This window comes from Papaver somniferum, chromosome 9, assembly GCF_003573695.1.
Source record: "Papaver somniferum cultivar HN1 chromosome 9, ASM357369v1, whole genome shotgun sequence".
Lineage (NCBI taxonomy): Eukaryota > Viridiplantae > Streptophyta > Magnoliopsida > Ranunculales > Papaveraceae > Papaver > Papaver somniferum.
In genome coordinates, this window is record NC_039366.1 from 19,523,866 (window position 1) to 19,537,055 (window position 13,190).

At 37.6% G+C, this 13,190-nt stretch overlaps 1 protein-coding gene across 1 annotated transcript; it reads right to left on the minus strand.

The window, feature by feature from the left end:
- Window positions 1-228: 228 nt before the first annotated feature.
- Window positions 229-885, minus strand: LOC113311528 (F-box/kelch-repeat protein At3g23880-like). The gene has a single exon (XM_026560359.1). The coding sequence runs from the start codon at window positions 883-885 to the stop codon at window positions 229-231; it is 657 nt and encodes a 218-aa protein (XP_026416144.1).
- Window positions 886-13,190: the final 12,305 nt, after the last annotated feature.

Genomic DNA, 13,190 nt, shown 5'->3' on the forward strand with positions numbered 1-13,190 from the left:
TCACAACCACTAGAGGTGTTCGTATTTTTCCTCTTGTATGCCCAAATATGCGTGCAATAATGTTGATGGTGGAATGTCGTATACACCAAATATAAATTCCTCCCACCCAGCAACTTTGGGCCATGAATGTATCTTAAGTCTTTAAAATTTGACAAATGGACCTACTCGAACTTCTCACCTTCCAAATCAAAGGCCATGATGGTATAATCTTTGTGTTGCTTGTTATTATTACGGTATAGCCAATGAAGAGTTCCATTTGCGTAGATTCCTGCTGAATTCGATGGGGAAACATGGGGTGGATCCAACACGGATGAACCCTTTGCTTCTCCACACACTACCGCCTACAGAATAGACTAGAACATGAGACCTTTTTTGTCCTTGGTAGTGCATTCTAACAATCTTGTACTCGTTCTTCGAATGACAGTAACCAAACCCACTAGTGTCAGTGGGTCTACATTCTCGCGCTATAGATTTATCAGGTTTAGGAGCATAGACAACTTCTCCTGTAATGGGATTGCAAATTAAGAAAGGTTTTACGAATTCAGGATATCGGCTTCGGATACAAACCAAACCATTGCATGACCCAACCATGTTTTCCATGTATCCATAACCCACAAAATGTTTGCCCTTGCGCATCTTATCAAGTCTGTTATCATAAGAATAATTGTAGTTCATCTTGCCACGAGTAGGATCATACTGATCGCCATAATATAGTTTGTTTCTGTTTTCATCCAAATATGATTCAGCGAAAAGCAAACCCACCTTATCAGTCTTTTTACGGAGGAAAATACTCCATGTTTTGCATACCCGTTTTGCTCGTAAAGCTGCCTCAATCGGTAATCGATCAAGTATGTTCTCTATGATCTCCGTCGGAAAGTTAAGCATAATGTTGGTATTGGTATGTGGTTTTCGTCTATACCTTACTTTCGATAATACCCAAACCGGTTTGTTCCTTTTTATAGATAGGCTCCGTCGGCGGAAAGGTGAAACCCACGCTAACAAGAAAACCGCAATAAAGTCTTTTTTTCCAGAAAGTTTAAAGAAAGGAGGTTCCTTTACTAGGAAATTTTATTAACAGTCAACATATTGGTCAAAGGCGGTCAAGAAAAAAATTGTCCTGTGTAGAGCAACAAAGGTCTTTTACGGCTTACCACTCTACTATTGCTGAAGAATACGGCTAACCACAAAGTTTTTTTTTCTTATCATCCTTATATAAGGGAGAGCGAAAAGAAAGCCTACCTTATCAATCTTAATTACAATGGACGAGAGTTCTCCATGCTATGCTCACTGATTTTCGATTATAAAGCTGTCTCAATTCGTAATCGTAATCGGATTGGTATGTTGTTGGAACAGTTGCTGATTTCACACCTGCAAAACAAAGATTAGAACACAAAACAAAGTGGCGGCTGAGTCACGACCATATCGCTCTTTTTAGGACGTTTCGTGGCTTTGTCTTGAATTTTGTGCAAGCAGTTCTTTCTCCGTCACAACGCCCACAGGATAAAACAGCAGAGAAAAACTCTCTTTCGATCTCTCATGCACACAATGAGAAATCTATCACTTCTACTCTCTCGATTCTTACTCAGTATTTTTGGTCTCTTGATTCTTAGAAAACAATCGTGTAAAACTTATGCTTTCTTTCTGTTCTCAAAAATGTTTTTATAACCAGGCAGTTAATGCAAATTAATGGAGAATAAATTGGATTAATTGTTGCAGTTAAAATTCCATTCGAAACAATAAAAAAACGGGCAAATTAATCATGCCATAATTCGCGCAATTAAAACATAATTAAGTGCAGTAAAAACGGTTTGAAAAAATCTTTTAAAAACAGCAAAAAATACTTTCCAAATTCAAGAGACCTCCCAAGACCCCCAAGGCCCCGCTTCCGGACTAATATAATATATATATAAATATATATACAATAAGTAGGGTGAGGGATTCGATCCGGAGACCTAACCCTCCGGGCCCAAAATACTTAACCACTGGGCCAAGCTCGAATTGTTGATATAAATGTACAAAAGAATTATTTTAAAACATATATCCCAACAATCCCCCACTTATATGTTTTAAAATCATTGAGCAAGATCCGTATAGTTATGTGCATAAGCAAAGGTATCTTTCGATTTTGAACCTTTACATAGTATTAAATTCTCTAAACTCTGACACAGAGTGAACACAAGTCTTTGAACTCTATGGAGAGAACAAATTACTTAACACACAGAACTACACTGATAGTAAAGTCTTAAATGCCAGCACATTACGGCCCTGTGCTTATCCCGTTTCAATGAATGTTCTAGAGAACTACCCATGTTCTCATAGAAAGCGGCCACACTTTCTCATTCACATAGGTGAGTCTATCAAAGGTACTCCTGTAGCTTGGTACCCCACTCTATACAGAGCTATAGACTTCATTAAGAGTTAAAAAACTCAACCTTAACTCGCTTAGGATATCATTCCATGGGAAAGGTGCATGATTCTATCTCCATATCATTTGTGAATCGTTATTCCCTTTGAACCTATTTCTAGGTGGGTATCCATCACAAAATGACTCAACATCTAGTGGGCAAAAATCCCATGCCTTTATAGGTTTATAATACCTTTTCTCTAGCTAATCCTTTCGTCAAAGAATCAGCTAAGTTCTCTTCCGACCTAACATGATCCACACGTACAACACTAGTTGTGAGAAACTCTCTGACTGTACTGTACTTTCGACGCATTTTTCGATTCTTACCGTTATAAAAACAGTTTTGTACTTTTGCAATAGCCGCGGTACTATCACAATGGATCATAATAGCTGGTATCGGTCTATCCCATACAGGAATTTGAGAAAGTAAGTTTCTCAACCATCCTGCTTCTTCACTAGTTGCTGCTAGTGCTATCAATTCAGACTCCATCGTAGATTGAGCCAGAATCGTCTGTTTCGTTGACTTCCAAGACACAGCGCCGCCAGCAATATTAAAAAAATATCCACCAGTGGCTTTGGAGTCATCTGAAAGAGAGTTCCAATCAGCATCGAAGTATCCTTCAAGGACTGCAGGAAACCTCTTATAGTGTAATCCTAGGTTAATGGTCTTTTTAAGGTACCGCATAACCCTCTCAACTGCATTCCAGTGTTCCAAACCAGGACAACTGGTAAACCTGCATAAAACCCCCACTGCATACGCAATGTCTGGTTTGGTACAATCAGTTGCATAACGAAGACTACCAATTATACCAGCATATTCAGATTTTCTAACGCTATCACCAGTATTCTTAAACAGTTTAACACTAGCATCAAAAGGAGTACTCACAGGTTTACAATCAAAATAGTTTTACTTCTTTAAAATCTTTTCAATATAATGAGACTGATCCAAAGAAATGCCATCATTAGTTCTAGTAATCTTAATTCCCAGAATTACACTAGCTTCACCCAAATATTTCATTTCAAAGTTACACTTAAGCATATTCTTAGTTTCTTCAACCACAAATAAGTTTGAACCAAAAATCGGCAAATCATCCACATACAAACAAATCATGATGCATGCATTGTTTTCAAACTTATAGTATATGCATTTGTCACTTTCATTAATTCTGAAACCATTTCAAATCATCAAGTTATCAAATTTTTCATGCCATTGCTTAGGAGCTTGTTTCAGACCATGCATTGACTTATCTAACTTACACACTTTATGTTCTTGACCGGGAACAACAAAACCTTCAGGTTGTTCCATCTAAATTCTTCTTCTAATTCACCATTCAAAAAGTTATTTTAACATCCATTTGATGAACAACAAGATTATGCACAACAGCAACAACAATCAAAACACGAATAAAAGTCAATCTTGTAACAGGAGAATAAGTATCAAAGAAATCTACATCTTTTCTTTGTCTAAATCCTTTAGCTACCAACCTAGCTTTGTGTTTGTCTACTGAACCATCAGGGTTCAACTTCCTTTTAAGTACCTATTTACAACCTATTGCTTTGCAACCAGGGGGTAAATCTTCTAGGTTCCAAGTTCCATTTAGATTATGGGAGTCCATTTCATTATCTATGGCTTCTTGCCAAAAACCGGATTCAGGAGAGTTAAGTGCCTCTTGAAGACTAGAAGGGTCTTCCTCTAGGGTATAGACTTCAAAGTCAGAACCGTAGTCTGTCGCAATCCTAGCCCTTTTGCTACGCCTAGGTTCAATTTCAGCGTCTCTAGTTCTGCAGTTCTAGGTTCTTCTATTCTAAGTTCAGAACTTGTACTAGGTAGAGAACCCCCACTATTTCTAGATTTAAAAGGAAATCTATCTTCAAAGAAATCAACATCAATAGATTCAATAATAACTTTATTATTAGATCAAAAAATCTATAAGCTTTACTGTTTTGAGCATACCCAACAAAAACACATTCATAAGCTTTACTAGCTAGCTTTGATCTTTTAGGATCAGGAATACGAACATAAGCCAAACAACCCCATACTTTAAAATAAGATACATTTGGTTTTCTGTTTTTCCAAAGTTCATAGGTGAAATTTTAGTTTTTGAATTTGTCAACGATTCAAAACATAGCAAACAGTCAACAAAATTTCTCCCCACCAATGAGGGGAGCACCAGAACTCAGCAAACATGCAGTCACAAGAGTAGTAAATACGATTCTTTCTTTCAGCTTTTCCATTCATTTCAGGGTTATAAGGAGCAGTTTTTTCATGTATAATTCCAGAAGATTCATAAATTTCAGTGAATGGTTTAGAATCATATTCAGTTCCTCTATCACTACGAAATCTCTTAATTTTCCTACCAAATTGATTTTCAACTTCAGCAATAAAAACCTTAAATTTTTCAATAGCTTCATTCTTATGACTTAGCAAGTAAACATAGGTATAATTAGAATAATCATCAATAAAAGTCATGACATATCTTTTTCCATTTCTAGTTAATATACCTTTATATTCACACAAATCAGAATGCACCAACTCTAAAGACTCGGATTCTCTAACAACAGATTTATGGGAACTCTTGGTTATTTTTGCTTGACTACAAGATTCACACTTTTCAAAATCATGCATGGATATTTTTGGAATAAGACCTTGCTTGCTCATGGTATCTACTGATCTACTGTTCACATGACAAAGTCTAGCATGCCAAACATTAAAAGTACACACCATATAAGAAGAAGATGCAATTTTATTCATTTAAACATTAAGCTTAAACATTCCAGCAGCAGCATAACCTTTTCCTACAAACACTCTGTTTTTAGTAATTGTGTAAACATCAGATCCAATAGTTTGATACAAACCAACCTTGTTGAGAAGATAGCCGGAAACAAGATTCTTTCTCATTTCTGGAGTGTGGAGGACATCTTTCAGCATAATTGTCTTCCCATAGGTAAACTTCAGTTCTACTGTACCAAAACCTTTTACAATAGTGACATGGGAGTCTCCCAACAACACTTTCTTATCCTTGATTTCTGCATAGCTCTTAAATAGAGACCTATCAAAACAACAATGGCGCGAAGCACCACTGTCTATCCACCACCCATCGGTTCCACCAACCATGTGAATCTATGGATCAGAAACCATGGCAATTATAATGCTTTCAGCAGCATTAGCTTGAGCGTTATTTTTTCCATTGTTATTCCTGCAATCTCTAGCCATGTGGTTTGGTTTACCGCAGGCATAACAAAGGAACTCAGAATCAGAATTCTGAAATTTCCTTGATGGGTGTGGGTTCTTGTTTTGATTAGTTTTTCCTTTCCTTTGGTTCTGGTCAGGTTTCATCCGTTTTTTCTTAGGTTTCAAACTCGTTTGAGTCTGATTCTTATTGTTGGAAACAATAAGAATCTCTTCCTCTGTCTTGTTTCCGTGATTCCTCTTCAACCATGAGCTTAACAATCAAACTTTCAAGAGAAAATTCCTTAGTTTTATGACGCAAAGCATTACAAAAATCTTTCCAAGATGGGGGTAATTTATCAATCAGTACAGATACTTGAAATTGTTCATCAGTTTTCATACCTTCAGTCATAGTTTCATGAGCTATTTTATGAAGTTCATGAGCCTGAGAAACGACTGATTTTTCATCCATCATTTGATATCTCAGGTAGCGGTTTACAACACATTTCTTCGCTCCGGCTTCTTCGGTGTCGTATTTTTTCTGTAAGGCATCCCACACATCTTTAACAGTATCAAATGTGGAGTAGTATTCATATAGATCGTCAGACAAAGCATTCAAAATATAGTTTTTGCAATCAAAGTCATTATCAATCCATTTGTCATAGGCTTTTTGTTTTTCTTCAGCAGTTTGGGCCACAACAAGATCTTCTGTTGGTTGAGGAGTTGCACTTGTTGCGGCTGGAGTTTCTTTCTTCGCAGCTTCTTCATCTTGTGGATTAGCTGGTTTGATGGAGGTCACCATCATGTGCAACTTCATCATTTTGAGGTAGAAAAACAACTTTAGCTTTCATCTTCTGAAATGAAGTCCTTCAAACTTGAACGGCTTGTTGATATCAGCAACGGTTTTCTTTTCAGATTCCATGGCAGCAGGATTCGTCCTAATTTTTTTGGAACAGTTGCTGATTTCACACCTGCAAAACAAAGATTAGAACACAAAGCAAAGTGACGGCTGAGTCACGACCAAGTCGCTCTCTTTAGGACGTTTCGTGGCTCTGCCTTGAATTTTGTGCAAGCAGTTCTTTCTCCGTCACAACGCCCCCAGGATAAAACAATCGAGAAAAACTCTCTTTCGATCTCTCATGCACACAATGAGAAATCGATTACTTCTACTCTCTCTATTATTGCTCAGTATTTTCGGTCTCTTGATTCTTAGAAAACAATCGTGTAAAACTTATGTTTTCTTCATGTTCTCAAAACTGTTTTTATAACCAGGCAGTCAATGCAAATTAATGGAGAAAAAATTGGATAAATTGGTGCAGTTAAAATTCCATTCGAAACAGTCAAAAAACGGGCAAATAAATCATGCTATAATTCGCGCAATTAAAACATAATTAAGTGCAGTAAAGCGGTTTGAAAAAATCTCTTAAAAACAACAAAAAATACTTTCCAAATTCAAGAGACCTCCAAAGAACACGCTCCCGGACTAATATAATATATATAAATATATATACAAATACAATAAGTAGGGTGAGGGATTCGATCCTGAGACCTAACCTTCCGGGCCCAAAATACTTAACCACTGGGCCAAGCTCGAATTGTTGATATAAATGTACAAAAGAAATTATTTTAAAACATATATCCCAACATATGTCCTCCACCATATCTATGGGAAGGTTCTCCATTATTGGTGTTGTTATGATATTTTGTCTCTGTTGGGGATAGTTACCAACCACAAACCAGCGAGTTCCTTTTTAAAGATTGGCTCCAAGAGAAACCCAAACCAAATTAAAGCGTTTTCTTCCAGAAGTTCAAAACAGAGCTAAGAGCTTCCTTTAGTGTGAACGTTTTAGCTTCATACGTCATAGTGAATCCATGGTACAAAAAGTTTGCATCCCTAAATTATTAAGTACGCATCCACAATATGAACATGCAAAGGATTTCTACATCCTTTGTTATCGGATACTGGAACATGGTGCACACTGCACACAGAATATGCACTTTCTTATGATAAATTTCTGGCGCAAGCTTACTACTATCTTTTTTATTAAGAAGTCAATGGTGCGAATAACTCTTAATTCCCGAGTAGCAACTGGAATTGCAAAAGGTCATGCAGCAATGGCAGCAGCACCAGCTCCATAAAAGTACTGAAGGTCTTTTATTGTCCGCAGATAAATGGAAACAGCTGTAAATTGAAGGCATAGTGCTGAGATTATTAGTCCCACATTGTTGGGCAATCTAAGATTCTTCTGTGGTTTATAATCTTTTGGGCCTCTCCACTCATCGTCAATAGGTTTTGAGTTGGATGCTCATATTCTAATATGGTATGAGAGCAGGCTATTTGCGACGAGTCTTTGACCGCGTCTTTATTCCGCATCACCCGATTTAATTGTCCACGTGTTAGACCCGCCTTTATTCCGCGTCACCCGATTTAATTGTCCACGTGTTAGATCCAACGAGGCTACACGTGAGGGGGCGTGTTGAGATTATTAGTCCCACATTATTAGTCACCCGATTTAATTGTCCACGTGTTAGACCCGCCTTTATTCCGCGTCACCCGATTTAATTGTCCACGTGTTAGACCCAACGAGGCTACACGTGAGGGGGCGTGTTTAGATTATTAGTCCCACATTGTTGGGCAATTTAAGATCTTGCAGTTTATAATCCTTTGGGCTTCTCCACTCATCGCCAATTGATTTTGAGTTGGATGCTCATTTTCTAACAATAGTCCAGCCTCTTATCAGCAATCTAAACTACAAAAATAAATCTTTGGAGTTCAAGAGTGGTGCTCCGCTTACAGTCTACGAGTCAAAAATTCCGGAATACAGTCATGTACTGTCCTCTTGAACATTAGTAGCAAAAGAAGAAATTGAAAATGCGCTTGTTACGAACTCAAGGAGGAATATTAACGTTTTATTAATTGATGATTCAATGTAGATCATCCAAAAAGAAAGAAAAAAGAAGCTGTTCTTAATCTATCTATCTGACAAGTAAAGATTTTTTTCTTAGAACAAAAACAGTGAAAAAAAAAGGAACGCCTTAGCTGTAATATTCATTCTCTAGGAGTTAAATATCGCACACAATAAGAATTACGCGAAGTGAAGAATACAACCCACGCTTAGAGCATCGCACATAGCAAAGTCGAGATGACGCACCAGATGATGTCAGCAAAGTCATGAGTAAAGTGTGAAGAATTATGCGAAGAAGTATACTATGCGAAGATAAGCGATTGTATATGAGCGAATATGTCGCATAGTGATCCCGAAAATAATGGGATTCTTATCCACTATGTAAAGTCCTATATAAAGGAGAGAGAGTCATTGTTTCCGAGAGAATTCTAGGACAAGTCTTGAAAAAGAAATAGGAAGAGAGAGAAAGTGAGTTTAGGTTTACAAGTAGAATTGTTGTAATATTTGTATCCATCTTGTAAATCGACTTAAGTCTTGATAATCAATAAAGAATCAGGATGATTACTTAGTATTGATTATATTTATAGTGGGATGTGGTTGTAGGAAAACCTGCAACTACATTTTTGGCACTAGAAATCAGCTCTGGATACTAATTCCTGATAGTATATCATAGATTTTAAGGAAAAAAGTGTGATCTAAAAATTTAGAAATGGTAAGGATCGAGTCTGTTGTTGAACAAGGAATGACAACTAGAAGAAGTCACAGACTTGCTGAACCAAGACGAATTACAAATCTTGAGAAACAAGAAGAAAGAATGGAAGAATATCAAGGAACAGAAATTCCAATTGGATCTCAGCGAGAACAAGGGCAGAATAATGAGATAGATTATGATAGAGTGAGTGTCCATACTGCGAAGACGAATTCTACAGACGAAGGACAGAGAATTGGGAACGAAGAACCAATTACAGCGAGTGAAGGAAATATGACGATTGCAGAGCTTAGGAAAAAATTAATAATTGAAAAAAAGAGACAAGAAGAGGAGCGTGTGAATTTAATCCGTCAAAATGATGATTTACGAGAAGAGAATCTTAGATTATAAGAACAAAGGTCAAGGAGTGCTACACGCTCAAGGTCAAGATCCAGTAGGAGTTCTTCCCTACAGAGCCAATCTAATAGAAGAAATGATAGGCGAAGGCAACATATGGAAGTCGTTGAAGAAAACTCACAAGAAGATGAAAATTTGGAAGATCAAAGGGAAAGGAGACGTGTAATTGACTTAACAACTAATCGATTTGAACACCCACGCGAACTTCTTCGTCATGCAAATGCTAATAGTGAAAAGGAAGAAGAGGATCCAAAGCAAGGACAAATGCTATTACATGGTAGAGAAATGTTGAGAGACTAACATGAGCGCGAACGAGATATTGCACGTGCGAGAGGTAGACAGAGAAGAAGGGAAGAGTTAGAAGAAAGAAAATTACAAAGCGGATTGCGTCATATTGATAATCGAGTAAGGGGACGCGAGCGTCATCGCATAGATGGTATAGATCAAGGTCGAGTTACACCACAAGAAAGAGAAATATTAAGACATCGATTGATCGCACAGGCAATGAAGAAAGACATGATAGAGTACAAATTGAAGCCAATAATGAAAGTCGTAGGAGAAGATGAGAAGAAACTGAACAAGATGAGATACAAGAGGCAATACGCCAAAACAATCATGAGAATAGGTTGAGACAAGCAAGATTAAAAAGACCCATGCGAGAGGATCTGGATCAATCATTAAGCGAAGAAATTCTTAAGGAGATGGCAGAATTAAGAGAAATGATGACTACAAAGAGAAATGATGGAAGAAGACAACTAGAGGAAGCAGTGGAGGAAGGTGGAAAAACTCCATTTACAAACGAAATTCAAAGAGCACCGATACCATCTAAGTGCAGTTTACCGGAATTTACAAGTATATTTGATGGAAACGCATGTGCGACATCTTATATGTTTATTGCAGTGGGAAAATTATGATGCAGTAATGTGCAAATATTTTGCTGCAAGTATAGCAGGAGAAGCTTTGAAATGGTTTGAAGGCCTACCTATAGAATCCATTGGTTCATTTCATCATCTACAAAATGTCTTTTTGGGGCAATACATAAGTCATAATTTATCAAGACCAGGGATTGAGACTGCATTCGGACTTCGCAGAAGAACAAACGAGAGTTTGCGTCATCTAACGACTCGTTAGAGAACAATGTGTAGTGAAATGGGAAGATGGGTGGATGAACGACATATTATTCTCGCATTCATTAATGTTCTCTTTGCGACAGACCTATTATATACCCATTAAAGGATACAATGACAATGTCGGAACTGCGCGAATTTCAAGAAGAATATATAGCCCTCGAATAAAAGCAAAGAGACATGGAATCTTACCCAGTTGCAATATCTGATTCGAAAGGTGGAAATACAAGTTTATTTCCGAGGTTCACAAATACTGTTGCGAGTACATCGCAGGGTAATCAAGGAAGGAGTAATGCGGAAATGAAACAAAAGTTAGTGGCTATGGGCAGTGCAGATCAAGCAGAGTTTGATAAAGAGTATAGAGACAAGCAACTTCAAAAATATGGAGGTACTGATACAATTCAACCAGGAAGCTCTGCAGGACATCAAACATTATAAAAAGAAAGCGGGAAGAATAGTGTGGGAACAAGTAAATCTGCCAAAGTTGAACACTACAGTGGATAAAGTATGGGAAGATGCTCTCCTAATGGATGATATTCCAGAACCACATAATGCAGGCAAAGAGCCACCACCAGGGAGGAGGAGTAAAGAATTTTGAGTCTATCATAGATTCCACGGTCACACAACAAGTAATTGTAGAAATGTGAGGAAGATTATGTTGCGAATGATCGAGCAAGGGAAGTTGGACCATTTCTTACTGAATCAGCCAAGAAATTTACCACCACCACCACCTCAAGGAAATAAATATGCAAAGGAGGACAAGAGTACATTTGTTATTGAAGTGGGAGCGAAGGAAAATAATCTATATTGTAACTCGATCATACATTCGTTCAAAAACATAGAATGTTTTCATGATAATGTCTTAAGTCGAGTATATGCATGAGATGTTGAAGGAAGGGAAATTTTCAACCTGGCAAAAATATCATCTTTGAAAGACTGGCAAAGGCAAAAAATCTCGTTCAGCGCAGATGAAATACCAGAAGGAAAAACATCACATGAGTGCCCATTGGTGGTGAGATTGGGAATTAATCCAAAACCGTTAGAAGAAGATGAGGAAGAAAATGAGAAAAACACCTGGGTGATAAATAGAATTCTTATAAACACTGGAAGTTCTGTGGATATTCTATTTTATCACACATATAAAACAATGGGTGGAAGAGATGATGAGTTGATCCCTTCAACATACAAAATCTATGGTTTTAATGGTTCTGCGAACAAACCAAAAGGGGAGGTGACCATGCGAATTCTTATACAAAGCTTACCAACATATATCACATTCTGTGTAGTGGATGTTGAATCACCATATAATGCTCTGACTGGAAGACCATGGTTGCATGGTATACTCGTTGTTGCATCAACATTTCCCCAATGCATCAAGTTTCCTTTACCTCAAGGTGTTGGAATTATAAGAGGGGACACAGTTGAAAGCCAAAATTGTAAAGAAATTGATGTTGATAGATGTGAAGCAAGAGAATCCAAGAGAAGGAATTAGAAACAACATGCAGCAGATAGTCAGAGAGCAGAGAGATTAATGGTTGATGTTTGATGTGGTGTACAAAGTTGAGAAACAAGTATGCGAAGTGCTGGCATTTATTAGATGGGAATGTTTAAAATCAAGAATCATTATGAGGAAGAGAAACAAGTCAGGTGGAGACAAAATATCAAAAGGTTGAAAGCACAACGACTTTCGCACAATACCAATTGAATGGTTATAAACATATGTGAATTTACGAATATTCAAAAGTGAAGAAGACAAATGCGTAGAATGAATGTGTATGATTTTCTTTGACCAAGGTGATTCAATAAAAACATTTATGTGCTAGAGTTGTACTAGTTAAAAGATTGGAATGAGAAACTTTAGTTTCATATGGTAAATCCATAATAAGAAAACACAAAGAGAAATATTTATAATAAGACCTTTATAAAAGGCTACAGAAAATGATATTTATTATCAGATTGGCTAGGAATCCAAATATGGCGTGTACCCTGGTTCGCTCATATGCAAGAGGCAAAATAGTAAGACCTATTGCACGTCATAATTGGAAAGACCTAGAAGGCATGACTCAAGGGAGGGTTATACCGACCCCGGAACTTGAGTTGTGGAGATAATTTGGGGTGAGAATAAACCGATGATTCCCATCCGGGAGAGATACCTTAAACTTTCAGTCTAAGATAACAATCTTAGATTGAGAAACTAAGGTGAGAAAGGCTCTCCTAAGGAGTGCAGAAACTCGATCAGGGCGCCGAGGTACACGGTTGAGTCAAGCGTGCCGGGGGCGTCTGGAGCGTACCTTGCCACTCTTGACAAGTCCTGACTATTATGCACTCGGTCCGAAGATACCTCACCTAGGGTGCAATCTTGCTGCCATAAACCCTCTAGGTAGTGTATGCGAGATTGCGAAATCAACTGGTTGTTGAAAAGCCCGATGGGAAGATCCATAATCTTAACCAGATAGAGGTAAGCTTCCTTGAAGGGGAA

What these genes read in the sequence shown, in the direction of transcription:
- LOC113311528 (XM_026560359.1), bottom strand. Translation starts at nt 885, where the DNA reads ATGCTTAACTTTCCGACGGAGATCATAGAGAACATACTTGATCGATTA.